The following is a 15,730-nucleotide window of genomic DNA, read 5'->3' on the forward strand; positions in this document are numbered from 1 at the left end:
TTACTTTTGAGTATATTACCAACTGTACTTTTTTTTTTTAATAGTTTCGGTCGAGCTCTATGCTTTTTCCTAGGTCTCTTTTTCTTTGGGGTAGAAAAAGGGCAAGAATAAAAACTTTGTTTGGAAGGAAGGTATGAGAGGAGAAAATTAAAATGACTATTGTCAATATTTATTCGGTGACAATACGATGCCATTCCTTTTCTTCCTTTTTCAATTCCTCTTTTTGACTTCGACTAAAATGAAATGATATGAACAGAAACAATCATATAGTAGATCCTGACTTACTAACAATTAAAACCCTTGCTTAATCCTTGTCATAATGACTTGTTTCTCACTAGGAATAGCCTATTTGGCTAAATTTATTTTTCTCAAAAGTACTTATTTTTTTAAAAAAATGCTTATTTTTAAAAAAAAAGTGAGGTGTTTAGCCAAACTTTTAGGAGAAAATAAGTACTTTTGGGGAGTAGCAAAAACAGTTTTTCAGAAGCTAAAAAAAGTAGCTTTTCCCCATAAGTACTTTTTTGAAAAACACTTTTGAGAAAAAATACACTTAAAAACACTTGTTAAAAGCTTGACCAAACAATAATTGCCGCTCAAAAGTATTTTTTTTAATTAATTGGTCAAACACAAACTATTTCTCATAAAAAAATATTTTTCAAAATAAGCTAATTTTAAAAGTTTGGTCAATCAGGCTATTAAAGAAGATACTTAATGAGAAGGTTAAATCTAACCCAAAGAATGCACTGCCCGCTAAATAAAAATGAAAGCAAGAAAACAAAAGTAGGCTAATTCTTTAAACATTTATCACTGTACTTAATTGAATGTACACGTCACTCAATTTCTTTATCACCTGTTTTATGAAGGATGAGTTTTAGCAATATAAATGTGACGGATGAGTTTTAGCAATATAAATGTGCTTTTTCTATTTCAGCTTTAGTTGTTTGCAAATTTGTACATTTTCCTCACGTCTGTTTATTAGCCTTGAAGCAAACTTTATTTTAAGTCATTTCATAGATTAATTTCTGTGATTAATTTGACAAATTTGTATAAACAAGGCGCACATGAGTCTATTATCAAGAACTTTCCTCGAAGCTGAAGGAAAGGAATCAAAATAAGTTCGGGAACTCAGAGAAATTGAAAAGACTTAAATAAAATTGTGTTGTATCCAATTTTTAATTTTTCCTTTTCCATACAAAAGCGGAATCCACTTCGAATAGTAACACAGATATTCAAACTATGAAAAACATTTTCTTTCAAAATTTCCCCATTTAATCTATAATTTCATATTCGAAACAAAGCTATATTAATTCCCATATTTCTTGCTCTTTATTTGGTTTCTCTCGAGGAAGGAAGTAAGATTAGATGAGGATTGCACAAAATATAAATGTATATTAGTAAATTTTCTTGCATAATAATATCTCTTTTATATTATTATCAAAGCTCATATAATTGATACAATAATGAAAACTATGAAAATGACGTATATGTCTCTTTGCCGAACTTTCCTAGATAATCTCAGCTCCTACGAATTGGGTGAACAGAATTAACCGCAAAATAAATAAATAAAGCCGATTCTTAGGTGTAAAAAAAAATGGGAGCCAATTCTTATAACTTCTTAGAGGAACGGTATAAATATTCCCTAGAGGTGTGGTCGGTACGGAGAAAAACATTTTCTGCAAAAAATGTTTTTCAATTTTTCCATGTTCGTTTGATCAAAAATTTTGAAAAACATTTTTTTTAGGAAAACAAGTTCCTCAAAATAGGGAAAATGACTTCTCTAATAAAAGTAGAGAAAACAAATCTATAAGTGCATTCCACCAACCACCCAACCCACCCGCAACCACTCCCACCCCCACCCCACCCCATCCTCACCCCACGTACCGTTGCCCCACCCCCAACCCCCTCCCAAAAAAAATTAATTTTGTTTTGAAAAAAAAGTTTTGAATTTTTTTCTTTGTTTTTTGCACCACCCTACCCCACTCCTGCCCCACCCCCACTCCATCCACCCCTGCTCCCAGCCCTCTCCACCCTGCCTCGCCTACCCCACCCCCTCCCCAACAAAATTAATTTTGTTTTGAAAAAAAAAGTTTTGATTTTTTTTTTGTTTTTTGCACCACCCCACCCCCACCCCCCTCCAAAAAAAATTAATTTTGTTTTGAAAAAAAAAATTATTTTTATTTTTATTTTTTGCACCACGCCACCCCATCCCTTCTCCACGTCCCACCCCACCCATCCTGCCCCACCCCTGTGCCACCCCCACCCCCCCTCCCAAAAAAAATTAATTTTGTTTTGAAAACAAAATTTTGATTTTTTGTTTTTGGTTTTTTTGCATCACCCCACCCCCTACGCCACCCCACCCCCCAAAATTAATTTTGTTTTGAAAAATTTTTTTTTGATTGTTTTTTTGGTTTTTTGCCCCACCCCACCACCCCCTCCAAAAAATATTAAGGGTGGGTGGTTGTGGGGGTCGGTGTGGTATGGGTCCACACCCGGGGGGGGGGGGGGAGATGGTTTAGAAAATCCAGAAAAAAATTAAATATTTCAAAAAAAAAAAATTGGGGGGTGGGCTTAGGGTGGAGTTGTGAGGCTTAGGTGAGTATTTTCCTGAAAATATTTTCTACCAACCAAATGAACATTAGAAAATAAGTAAGAAATTCACTTGTTTTCCGCTATCCAAATGAACATGAGAAAATAAGTAGAAATTCACTTATTTTCCAAGAACACATTTTCCAAAAAAATATTTTCATTCATACCGAACACACCCTAATACTAGTTTGTTTGACCGAGCTTCAGAAAATTTAAAGTATATAAAAAATATTTATTTTTATAGAATTGAGGTATTTGGCCATGGTTTCAAAAATTAAAAAAAAAAAGTGCTCTAAGTTATAGAAGTAGTAGAAATTGCTCTCTAAAAGCTGAAAAATGTACTTTTTTTTTCTTTTCAGAATCACTTAAAGAATCTTGGCTAAGTATAAATTTCTAATTTAATATTAGAAGCATTTTTCTAATTTAAACAATCAAATACAAATTACTACTCTTCAAAAGTATTTTCTTAATTAAAAAACAATTTTCAAAATAAGTAAAATCTGAAAACTTAATCAAACAGGCTATAAGGTCAAATTTTCAGTTACTTATCGCACCTTTACTGATGGAGTTTCATGCTTATAAATCTTAGATTATACTCCAATATTGATTTACCATAAAACAAGATTAGGTCCCGTTTGTCCATAGATACAAAAAAAAAATCACTTTATTTTTAGAATTTTTGTGTTGGAATTAGAGTTGGAGTTGTGTTTGGTCATAGTTTTTAAAATTGTAGTTTTTGGCGAAATGTAGTTGTAAAAAATGATTTTTTTTTTTTTTTTTAAAAACAAGTTTTTTAAGTTTTTGATATTCCGGAATACAAGGAATTTTCATGACCAAACACTGATTTCAGAAAAAAGTGAAAAAAATTCCGAAAAAAAATAAATAATTTTTATGGGCAAACGGCACTTAGATAAACAGAACAATATCCCATAAATCCGTCCAGATTCTGAATAGTAAAAACAATTACTGTACTTAGGAAATTACCTGTACCACTGAAAGAAGAAATAGCAAACGAAAGGTATCATCGGCAGCTACGTAAGAAGCTTCTAAAAGAAAAGATAGGAAATAGTAACATAGGTCGACTTAAAGACGGCTAGTGGGACCCACCAACAACCCCCGTCATCCATTCAAAAAGCAAACTTCAATCTCAGCCGTACACGTCACATTAAGTGAATATTCTTCAAGTCTATAAATGTACATATCCATGACTAAACCTTTAATGCGCCTCCTTTATTTCTATTTTTATTTAATTTTTAATTAATTGTATCACCGGAGCCGATAATGATTCGTTACATCGCCGGTATATTGTTCCTTATTGGACTCTCATTAAACGTCGTCGTTACAGAGAGTCGTAATGTTCTGAAACTTCCGTCAGAAGTTTCTAGATTCTTTGATGCTGATGAGAGTAAGGATGATGACGCCGTTGGTACCAGATGGGCTGTATTGCTTGCCGGATCAAACGGTTATTGGAATTACCGTCATCAGGTTTATTATTCACGCTATTTGTCCTACATACTATAATTTTATTTGATTGTTTTTTCTTGTAAGTATTTCCACTCTGATCCTGTTGTTTTCATTTTCTGTCCTTCATCTCTTGAGAATAATTACGTTAATTCTTTTTCAAAAAAAATATTTTGTCTGTGAGTGCTAGTGGCATGAGGATGATATAAGTTCATATATGTTAATATTATGTTTATAGGCGAAGCTATGATTTGAAATTTATGGATTCGAGATTCTAATGATTTAATATTACTGAGTTCTAAATTAATAATTTGTAGAATACTAATTAGTGCGAGTCCAGAGCTCACATACTCCAATTTTGGTTAGCAAGTTCATCTATCATGCTTTTTTGAGCTATAAAACAGACTACAAAGATAAATTGAGGTCCACACAACCTTTATTTGATTTAGATTTGTCAAATAGAAATCAAGAAAAGTTTGTAAGAAAAATACTACTTGTTAATTGAGACTTCTCTGGTGAAACTTTGTCGTACTTTTTTGATAAATAAAGGTGAAAGGTGTGTCGTGTCCTATTTGTCAACTGAAAATTAATTGGACATGGTAGGAGGTCACTATTGATGACACCCACAACAGCGAAGCTTTCTTACGAAATCTTTATATATCATCAATGGACTTTCCTATCGTGTAACATTTTCTTTATTTGGCCTAATTATGACTCAGAGAGGTAAGATAACGACATGTTAGTGCGGATGTTGGTTATGGGCCCAACCAAGACAATAGATATTTCTCCACGAATATTTTCCTTATATTTGTTTCAATTTAATATACTCCATTAAGTAGGACCAGTTTCGTGAGCTGCTGGTGTTAGTTGATATATTTATTCTTTGGTTTAATAAAGAGCAGGATCGGCTACAGGGTAAGGCGTCTATTAGCATCAGCTTATTTTAAAAGGTAATTTTTTTTTAAGTATTTTTGGCAAAAAACAATTTGTATTTAATCAATTAATTAAAAAAGTACTTTTGAGCAGTCATTAGTGTTTGACCAAGCTTTTAAAAAGTGATTCTATTTGTATTTTTCTCAAAAATACTTTTCAAAAAAGTGCTTTTAGGCAAAAACTATTTTTTTTAGCTTCTGAAAAACTGCTTCTGTTACAACCCAGAAGCACTTATTTTCTCCCAAAAGCTTGGCCAAACACCTCACTTATTTTCAAATATGCACTTATTGAAAAAATAAGTACTTTTGGGGGAAAAGTAAGCTTGGCCAAACAGGCTATAAGGCTATTGCTTGAGTCCCCAAATTTTGGGGGCTCCATTTTCTAATTTTTGTATGTGTATATGTTATTTTTTATTTTTTTTTATTAAAAAGTATAGTGTAGAAATCATGAAATATTTACTCCATTCATTCCAAAATAATTGGTATCGTTTACTTCTCGAGAGTCAATTTGATTAATATTCGAAGCTAAATTAGATTTGAAAAATTCACATATTAAAAGTTAGCTATTAAAAAACTATATGAAAAGTACTATAAGTTGCAATTTTTCTCATATCAATATGATGAAAAAATACATCTTAAAATGTTGATCAAAATTTATACGATTTGACTCTTTAGAAACGAAATATGACAAGTACGTTGGGATGGAACAGGTACCAAAAAGATTTTTTTTGAAATTATGATTAATATTAGTGTTGAAAAAATAAAACTTATTTAGTCTTTACAATACCTCTGAATATAGATTTTTTTGGGTCACCTACATTTGTCATTGGAATAAATGACACAAAATAAATTAAGGCCTTATATTGTAGTTTGGCTTTAGGCCACCAAATTTGTTGAGCCGGATTAAGGGGTCCTTTTCTTGTTTTCTTTAGCTAGGCCTTTTACTTTTATGACCTTGCTAATGTATATGCTACTTCTATGAATTTAGAAGGTTCTTAAGATAACCCACATATCTAAAAGTTATTACTATTTGGGTAATAATTTTTGCAAAATAAGTAAGTAACATTTTCCTTCAGTAAACAATCAATTCACCGTGGCTCAATTGCAAAGTATGCTGGGATTGGCTTTATGAAACTCTTATATCCATTTTCCTTTATTTCTTTTTATTTCATTCCAATGCTAATTATAATTTGTCTTCAAACTTGTCTCAAAGACAAATTAGGAATTCTTTTAAAACTAGATGTCTGCAGGAATATACAATATCTAACCGTACTAAATTATTAGTGCAAATACTGGACCTAATGTTAACGTATCAAGAACTACTAAGTGTTAATTCTAACTAGTTGGTACCATACATATGGACCATTCCTTTTCGTTGTTTTGATAAATTAAATTTGAGATCCTCTAGGAAAAAAAGAAGAGAAAAAAAATGAACTTTCTTGTGATTATGAGAATCCACATGGTTTCGAATATACTAATATGCCTTGCCAATCTTGATTCAGGCTGATATATGTCACGCATATCAACTGTTGAAGAAGGGTGGTCTCAAAGACGAGAACATTGTTGTGTTCATGTACGATGACATTGCTAACGATGAAGAGAACCCAAGGCCAGGAGTTATCATTAATAGCCCTCATGGTGAGGATGTTTACAAAGGAGTCCCTAAGGTAGGTGTAGTTCCTCATCATATTTTATCTACCTAGCGATACCTGTTTCTGATATTGTCCCTGAGGCAGGATTACACTGGGGATCATGTTACTGTTAACAACTTTTTTGCTGCTCTCCTTGGGAACAAAACTGCTCTTACTGGAGGCAGTGGAAAGGTGGTGGATAGTGGTCCAAATGATCATATCTTCATCTTCTATAGTGATCACGGTGGTCCTGGAGTGCTTGGTGAGTAGCTTATTTGTACTTCTTAAGAATACTGATTGTTTCATGAAAATCTTTGATCCATTTCTGTTCATGTTTCCTCTACAGTCCATAATGAGAAATGTTGTTTTTATAGTGTTAGACAAATGATGTCTACTGGTTCTTGTTACTTTAGACAGATATGATTTAAATTGGTTATGCTCGGTTGAATCTGCAACAGTTCATTGAAATTCTGTTTCCACAGTAAATATTTGGAGAACTCCTTTTGGTTGAAAACGTAGGGCAGTCGACTTTACTAATTGTGTCAGTAGGGCGATTAGCAGTTTCTTGATTTTATTATAGACATATTGTTATTCTAGGGTTCACAATTACTATCTACAAGCATATATACCTTTGCCGAGTGAACCTATTCTTTTAACTGTTAAGCAATATTCCCATGATTGAGCTCCCTTCCTAATTAACAAGAACATCTTTTGATTTTGAAGATGATATAAGGCTATAAGCTACTGTACTCATTAAGAAATCACTAGCCAAAATTTAATTCACAGTCTCTCATTTTTGTTGTTTTATTATGTGTCTTATGAACCATCTTCTCTTTTGACCATGCAAACTTTGAGCAATTACTGTTGTATGTGGAGTTTTATCATTAGTGGGTCATGGGTAGTTGGTATTCTTGGAGATGGATGTAGATAATTGTGACATGACATATTTTGTCGGATCAACGTGTCGAAGGCTTGCTGTGCATCTATTGTATTTTGCATTTGCTTGGTGTTTTTATTACATGAATACTGTATTATAGTTCCTTCACTTCATAAACTAATTACACTGTCATGTACTCTAGGGATGCCTACCGATCCTTACCTCTATGCGAATGATCTGATTGATGTTTTGAAGAAGAAGCATTCTTCCGGAACATATAAAAGCTTGGTGAGTTTTTATATTTCCTGCAGACCCCTGCTGCTGTAGGTTCTTTGAGTCATTTTTCATTCTCTGAATTTTTTCTTGTCTTCTATCTGCAGGTATTTTACCTTGAAGCTTGTGAGTCTGGAAGTATATTTGAGGGTCTTCTTCCTGAAGGTTTAAACATCTATGCCACAACAGCATCAAATGCTGAGGAGAGCAGCTGGGGAACCTATTGCCCAGGAGAGTATCCTAGTCCTCCTATCGAATACGACACCTGCCTTGGTGACTTGTACAGTATTTCCTGGATGGAGGACAGGTACATGCGGCTTTTCTATAATTACATAAATATGACGTGAAACAACTATAAGAAATTTGAGTTAAAGATGTGATTTTTGACTATGATATTTGTCAAATGTGTTAGCTTCTTGCTTGGCTATGTTTTGAAATCCTGAGTTCGTCAGTCCTATAAATATCATTGCCATAGAAATAATACATTCTCAAATTCAATGTTGGAAGTTTTACCACTTCTGCATCAGCAGACAATTATGTTTGCAAAACTTTAGTTTGTTAAGGCCTATAAATATCATTGTCATGAAGACATTCTTGAATTCTACGACTGACATTTAAAGATCCCAATTTACTGGTCGATAATTGGTGACTTGCCAATGCGAGCTGGGGCTTGTTATATGAGGATTTCTTTCCATTTTTAAATCCTTTACGTTCAACTTTTTTCATTATGAATTATGAATATGCTACTTAGCTTTTATTAGTTAGCATAATTTTTTGCTGACTCTGTTTCGTTTTACCTGAGCAGTGAAAAACACAACCTGCGGACTGAAAGTTTGAAGCAGCAATATCACCTGGTAAGAGTTTAAGGACATAGAGAATAGGGGTAATAAAATAGAGTGCATGTTTCAGCAGAAAAGTTAAAAATAATAGTAAAAATGAAGAACATAGAGAGTGAAGCTCAGCTGTCTTGGTCACTACCCAGTGTAATCCCACAATCTCAGCTGTGAAATTGAGAAAAAGGAAAAAAGTGTGGGGGTGGATGTCATTTATACTTTGATGATTTGGTTCTTGCTACGAATAACCATGGATATTATTCCTTGAATGCAATTCTCTTTTATGATGCCGTTAAAGAATTGTGTGCAGTCATCTCTAATGCCTGGTTTTGCAGGTCAAAGAGAGAACTGCCAGTGGAAATCCTACATATGGTTCACATGTCATGCAATATGGCGATGTACATCTCAGCAAGGATGCTTTATTCTTATATATGGGTACCAATCCTGCAAATGATAATTATACTTTTATGGATGACAATTCCTTACGAGGATCAAAGGCTGTCAACCAGCGTGATGCAGATCTTGTGCATTTCTGGTACAAGGTATGCTCCAAGTTTATATGTATTTTATGATACAAGTTAGTATCCAGTTAGCATCCCAAAGCTGAAAGAAGTAATTTACACCTGTAAACGGCAGGAAGTAAAGCTTTTGACTTTTAACAAAATGCCTTTGCACCATTAGGTGCCTGAATAATTTAATTGTTAACCATATTTGAGGATGCCTAGCTACTACAGAAGCCCTACATAATGTCTTGTTCAAAGAACTACTGAAATTTTGTATTTGATATTCTTCGTCATGAGATCTTTTTCTGACTTCTTATTCTGTTTGTCCAAAATGGCAGTTCCAAAAGGCTCCTGAAGGCTCTGTTCGAAAAGTTGAGGCTCAGAAACAATTAAATGAAGCAATTTCACACAGAGTGCACTTGGACAACAGCATAGTCCTTGTCGGTAAGCTTCTGTTTGGAATTAAAAAAGGTCCAGAGGTGCTGAGTAGTCTTCGCCCGGCTGGTCAGCCTCTTGTTGACGACTGGGACTGCCTTAAATCCTTTGTAAGTACACAAAACACAACCCATTTTCATCAATATCTTTAGAATTAGCTGGTGGGAAGGAAACAATTTTGTTCTAGTATAATGCTTGTATGGATATATTTTTATTCATCAGCAATGTGACTATATGATCCTGTGTGTACAGGTAAGAACATTTGAAACACATTGTGGGTCGTTATCTCAGTATGGAATGAAACATATGCGCTCCATTGCTAACATATGCAATGCTGGAATTAAGATGGAGCAGATGGTGGAGGCATCAGCACAAGCTTGTCCCAGCGTTCCATCCAATATTTGGAGTTCCCTCCACAGGGGTTTTAGTGCATGAATTGCATGTAATGTGCAATATGCACGCCTAGATGCTAGTAAAATTATACGCAATTATCAGTAAGATTGATATAGTGATTGTAAAATGGTTGTTCTTTAGCGTAATTGCTTCCTTGTAAAATACAGATTAGAAGCACACTTCTTATTTGTAACTATTGTTATAGTTCGTCATCATTGTAGATAACTCATACTATGCAAAAGCTCTACCTGGACAAAGTTTGTTTGGAAGGGAATGTAAGCTTGATTTTTATTGAATTAAAAAAAGATCTTTTCATGACAGACAACTTTCTGGACGACAGACCAAAGTGATAGTGTTATCTATATGTATCTTATGTTGTTCCAAGGTATTAATACAACAACAACAACCTAGTGAAATCCCACAACGTGGGGTCTGGGGAGGGTAGAGTTTACGCAGACCTTACTCCTATCAAGGTACGGCCGTTTTCCGAAAGACTCTCGGCTCAATAAAAAGCATAAAAAGAGGTCAGATAAGGCTAATGGAACGCTGGGACAAGCTTGTGCTGATGCCTCCACCATCTGCTCCATCTTAATTCCAGCATTGCATATGTTAGCAATGGAGCGCATATGTTTCATTCCATACTGAGATAACGACCCACAATGTGTTTCAAATGTTCCAAGGTATTAATAATTCTCTCAATTTTAGCAAGTCGATCTCATGAAAGGCTTAACATCAGTCAGCTTATAATTGAGAAAAACAAGTCAGAAGAAACTTGTTTACTTGTCACGTCTTCTTTCATCTATATTTCTGTCCAATTCTCCCCATAGATCTTTTGCATATAGAAGCTTTGGAGTGGTGAGAACGTAAATCAGATTCAAGGTTGCCAGAAGTGCATTCTTTTTTCTATTACTGCATGAAAGCCCCTCGAAATCCTTTAAAAATTAACAAAATCAATAGTCATCTCTCTCGAAGATGCCATTGTTGCAGGAATAAGTCTTAAGATGGTTAGAACAAAGAGAAGCATATAATACAGATGTTTTTTTAAGGTAAGAGAAGTGGCTTCACACCAAGTTACAGAGTCTCTTAAGCCTTAATTATCCCCTATAAATAATCTTGTCTGCAAGATGAGTTCTGTGAATATGCATTTCTGATACATGATGCCCAGTAATCTTACTGTGCTATGTACTGACAAAATCATAATGTTTTAAGAGTGATAGAAGGAAATATATTTTTGCAGCAGAATCTTCTCTTTTCTGGATGTCTTTTTTCTTTTTTGCTTTCACAACTTGCCTTTTATAAGCTAATTAACCATGTCTATCCAACTGTAGTTTAACGTTTTTCTTTTTTGCTTTCTCGGAGCACTTCTTAAAATAGATAAACCCTTACTCAAGTTTTTTGCTTGCTCTTACACTACAGCCATAAATTTGCAAAATTTACCCTCTTTACTTACATTCTTCAAAATTGTTCAAATAAGAAGGCTTGAATATGTACGAGAACTCTGAGAAGTTTTTTGCTGCCAGGTTAATGATTTGGCGGGACATGTAGTAGCTGCTGAATGTACATCATTTTCCACGAAAAAATCAGATAAAATTGGACTTGGATGAAGCTGAACAAGACTTTGAGCGAATAAAAAGGTCAAAAGGCATTTTTATTGAGAAAGTAAAGCTTTAGTACATGGAAACTGGGCAAAGATCTGCTAATTCTAAGCAGCGTTATTCTGAGTGTAGCTAAAAGTGAAATTTTGCAGTCTTGACATAAACTGGCTAAGCATACGATATATATATTCTTTGCCACGAGTACCCTCTACTAACTTGAACATGCTTGTGCAGATGTAGCAGTCATTTGCTCACTCGTAATCCCAGCATTGCAGATGTTGGCGATACCACGTACGTGTTTCCTCCCATATGGGGTTAATCTTCCACAGTGTGCCTCAAATATCTTGACCTATTCTCAGAAAAAGAGTAGTCATATTCTCATCAAAAGAAAAAAAAAAAAAACACGAAAATTCAACTCAAGTGCCACAAAGAATCTTTGCTTTTATCGCCAAGTTAAATACTTACATAGGATTTAAGGCAATCCCAGTTGTCAACAAGTGGTTGTCCAGCAGGTCGAACACTATGTAGTGCCTCATTACCTTTTTCAACACCAAAAAGAAGCTCCCCTAGACGTTTTACTTTGTTGTCCACTTGACTTCTCTGTGATATAACTTCATTAAGTTTCACATGAGTTTCGTATTTCTCATGAGAGCCTTCAGGAGCATTTTGGTGCTACAAACATTCAGAAAAAACAAACCAATCATGTGGTGCAGTAAGAAGAAATCTACATCAATTGTGCTACAAAAAGAGGTGGAAACGTACTTTGGTGAACAAATAGAAAAGTTCAGTACTGCGCTGATCCACATTCTTTGATAATCTCGAGAATGACATGGCATCCACAGAGGCATGACTGTGGTTTGTGGAAGCTTCACCCATATACGCGGAAAGACGATCAAAGCTCACCACTATATCACCATATTCCGTGACATGGGAGCCATAGTCACCATCTGTTATGTTGGCTGCAGTTCTGTTTGCAACCTGAGCGACACAATGAAATCATAAATCTTCCATTAAAACATGGACTAAAAGAAAGCATAGATGTAGCATATAGGATCTCAAGCATTAACAATTGATCTTCTATTTTTGGAACAAATTGTTTAAAGCATATGTTATATTTGTTCACAACAGTACAAACTCTTACTCGGCTATGCTGCCCTTGCACACTGTCAGCATCTCGATCTTCTACATCACTGTTCACGAATGCAAACAGTTACTACAAGTTTGACATAGTACTATGTCATCTTCCAAGTATATATAAAATTCATCTAAGAAAATACAAGAACCTTCAATTGGCATACTCCTTCCTAATTATTTGACAAGCTTATAATTTAGGTATTGACAGATCATGACAGACTCACCTTTCTTAATCTTTTTGGCAGTTAATGAAGCAAAATATATCGGCTTGTTAACAAAGTAGATCATATGGGAAGAAATCTAATATCAATAAATGCATCTACTCACTTTTTGCTCTTGGACTACCAGAAAAGAAGTCATAGAAATTGTTTATACCTATCCTCCATCCAGGCAACACTGTACAAGTCTCCCAAGCACACACCTTCAAACTCGCGAGGGGGACACTCAACCAAGCAGGGATCATCAGGAGTACCCTCACCACAGTACGTCGCCCAACTATCTTCATCAGGTTTTGATGCAGTCATGACATAGATATCAAGACCCTCAGGGAGAAGACCATCAAACATGCTTCCAGACTCGCAAGCTTCTAGGTAAAACACCTGAAGATGGAAAACATCATCCAACTTAAAATGCAGACGTCAAATTTCACTGATCAAAACTTGCGCAACGGAAAAGTAAGCCTGAGAAACTAAAACAAGCAAGTTAATTACCAGTCTGTCATACATCCCTGAAGAATGCTTCTTTTTTAACACATCAACTAGATCGTTTGCATAAACAAGTTCTCCACTTGGCATTGCTGACAACAATAAAAGCATGAAAACAATTATGCATCCTAGCCAGTTTCAGATCGCAAATATTATAGATCAAGCTTCTATTTTGTAACGAGTATTAGCTTAATTTTCCAGTTGCCTAACCGTGGCATTCCAAGACAAGTTCCTAACGGTAATTGATTATGCACATTCACAACTACAGTGACAGAATATCTGATTACTGATATATACTGTCACCAAGTTTTCAGCATTCAATATTTCAATTGACATTTGGAAATCAAGAACCCCTTCCTCATTAAAATGTGACAGTATCATAATTTTAAAATGTCATAAAAGAATACTACGCAAAATTAATGCAAAACACAGAGGGTGAAAATGTGAGGAGACTACTTACCGACAATGCCAGGGCCACCATGATCAGTATAGTAGATGAATATATGGTCATTTGGACCACTGTTCACAACTTTCCCACTTCCCCCAACTATACCGCTTTTGTTCCCAAGGATAACATTGTAAAAATTGTTAGCATTAACATCTTCACCTACATAATCCTGCCTCAACAAAAATAACCCCTCATTAGTACACATTCTATTAATCTTGAATTTTTTTTTGCCAGAAATTGAACACAGCAAGAAGAAAAACAAACCTTGGGGACACCTTTGTAAACATCACGTCCATGTGGATTATTGATGATGACACCAGGTCTGGGATTATCAGTATTGTTGGCAATGTCATCGTACATGAATACAATGATGTTCTCGTCTTTAAGACCGCCATCCTTCAGTAATTGGTAAGCGTGGCATACATCAGCCTGAAATCAGTCAATGACCAACTAAATAAGTTCTTAAGATATTACATTCAGATTTATTGTTGGGTCATCCCATAATTTGAGGAAGTAAACATCACTCTCATTTTAAGGAAAAAAACAAGGAAGAAAACAAAGAAGAAAACATTTTCCTCGTTTTGACGAAAAAAACATATTCCTTATTTTAAGGAAGAAAACATCTTCCTTGTATTTGACAAATTGTCAAGTGCTTGCTTGAGTCACAAATGACATCAATAGGTTCATTTCATCCCTATAAATAGGAAAGCCTTCTATCATTTGTAACATCACCAAGAGCAAGAGAAAAAAAAACAGTAAGGAAAACACTTGAGTGAGATATAGGTATTCAGTTTAGAATTGATTTTTTGTAATAGTTGAGTGTGAGAGTTGCTCCTCCTATTGTAATTTTGTTCCGGTTATGAATAGAAGACTTTTCCAATCCTAACAAGTGGTATCAGAGCTTGGTTAATCTTCCAGACCAATCTTTTAAAGTTTCGTAAAATTTTCAGTCAAAAATTTTTTGTCCCAAAATTATGCTCTGAGTATACCATTAGAAAGATCTCGTTCCGAGGATTCCGAATATATAATTTACGGAATTTTTCGACCACCGGAAGGCCTCCAAAAGTCCAGTCAAAGTTTTTTTGTCCACCATCGCCGCCGCCGCTCCGCCACCTTCCGGCCACCAGCTCGCCGGAGAAGACGACCGGAGAAACCCGATCCAACCAACCCGTTTGACCAGAACCAGATCTGGTCAAAGTCCAATTGCCACATCATCCTTTTGTTGACTCTTTCAACCAGCCAGTGGTTAAACTGGCCCGATTCGGTTTGAATTAGTGCAGCCCGGTTCACTCTGTTTTTGACCGGTTTTCAGATTGGTCAGACCGGTTTCCTAAGTTTTCGACCATTCCGGATTCAACCGTGAGTCCCGTTTTGCCTGATTCTACTTCCACAGTCCAGTACAAGCAGATTAGGTGCACTTTATCATGGAGAAATCATCATCGGATACCATGATTCCGCTAACATCCTCAAATTATAACATGTGGAAACCTCGTATGAAGGACTTGTTAAATTTGAAGGATTTAGCCGAGCCGCTCGAAAATAAAGGTGTCAAACCCGACAAGAAGACAGACGAAGAATGGGCAAGAATGAATAGGAAAATGGTCGCACAAATTCGACAGTGGATTGACCATTGTGTATTCCATCATGTCGCGCAGGAAACGAGTGCTTACAAACTTTGGGAAAAGCTTGGGAGCATTTACCAAGCAAAAACGGCTCGAAATAAAACATTGTTGATGAGGCGATTGGTAAATCACAAGCTACGTAGCGGTACCTCTGTCACAGAACACACAAGTCAGTTCCAAGATCTCGTGAACCAGCTAAGTGCAGCCGAATGGGTTCTCAAAGATGAAGAGCAAGCAATCTTGCTCCTAAGTTCTCTATCTGATAGCTGGGAGACTCTTGTCGTCACTCTCAGTAATTCCGCC

At 35.3% G+C, this 15,730-nt stretch overlaps 2 protein-coding genes across 2 annotated transcripts; one reads left to right on the top strand and one right to left on the bottom strand.

Moving 5' to 3' along the window:
* Window positions 1-3,795: 3,795 nt before the first annotated feature.
* LOC132635875 (vacuolar-processing enzyme-like) lies at window positions 3,796-10,249 on the top strand. Its single transcript, XM_060352463.1, has 9 exons — window positions 3,796-4,071; window positions 6,482-6,646; window positions 6,716-6,872; window positions 7,690-7,775; window positions 7,868-8,067; window positions 8,566-8,614; window positions 8,929-9,135; window positions 9,435-9,641; window positions 9,784-10,249. The coding sequence occupies exons 1-9, from the start codon at window positions 3,868-3,870 to the stop codon at window positions 9,964-9,966; spliced, it is 1,458 nt and encodes a 485-aa protein (XP_060208446.1). The 5' UTR covers window positions 3,796-3,867; the 3' UTR covers window positions 9,967-10,249.
* Window positions 10,250-10,796: 547 nt separating this feature from the next.
* On the bottom strand, window positions 10,797-14,302 carry LOC132635876 (vacuolar-processing enzyme-like). Its single transcript, XM_060352464.1, has 8 exons — window positions 14,070-14,302; window positions 13,818-13,974; window positions 13,364-13,449; window positions 13,029-13,252; window positions 12,661-12,709; window positions 12,282-12,497; window positions 11,985-12,191; window positions 10,797-11,868 (listed from the first exon to the last, which is right to left on the bottom strand). Exons 1-8 carry the CDS (start codon window positions 14,163-14,165, stop codon window positions 11,731-11,733), a joined length of 1,173 nt encoding a protein of 390 aa, XP_060208447.1. The 5' UTR covers window positions 14,166-14,302; the 3' UTR covers window positions 10,797-11,730.
* Between the last annotated feature and the right edge of the window lie 1,428 nt (window positions 14,303-15,730).

The sequence above is a fragment of the Lycium barbarum genome, chromosome 4 (assembly GCF_019175385.1).
Source record: "Lycium barbarum isolate Lr01 chromosome 4, ASM1917538v2, whole genome shotgun sequence".
Classification (NCBI taxonomy): Eukaryota; Viridiplantae; Streptophyta; class Magnoliopsida; order Solanales; family Solanaceae; genus Lycium; species Lycium barbarum.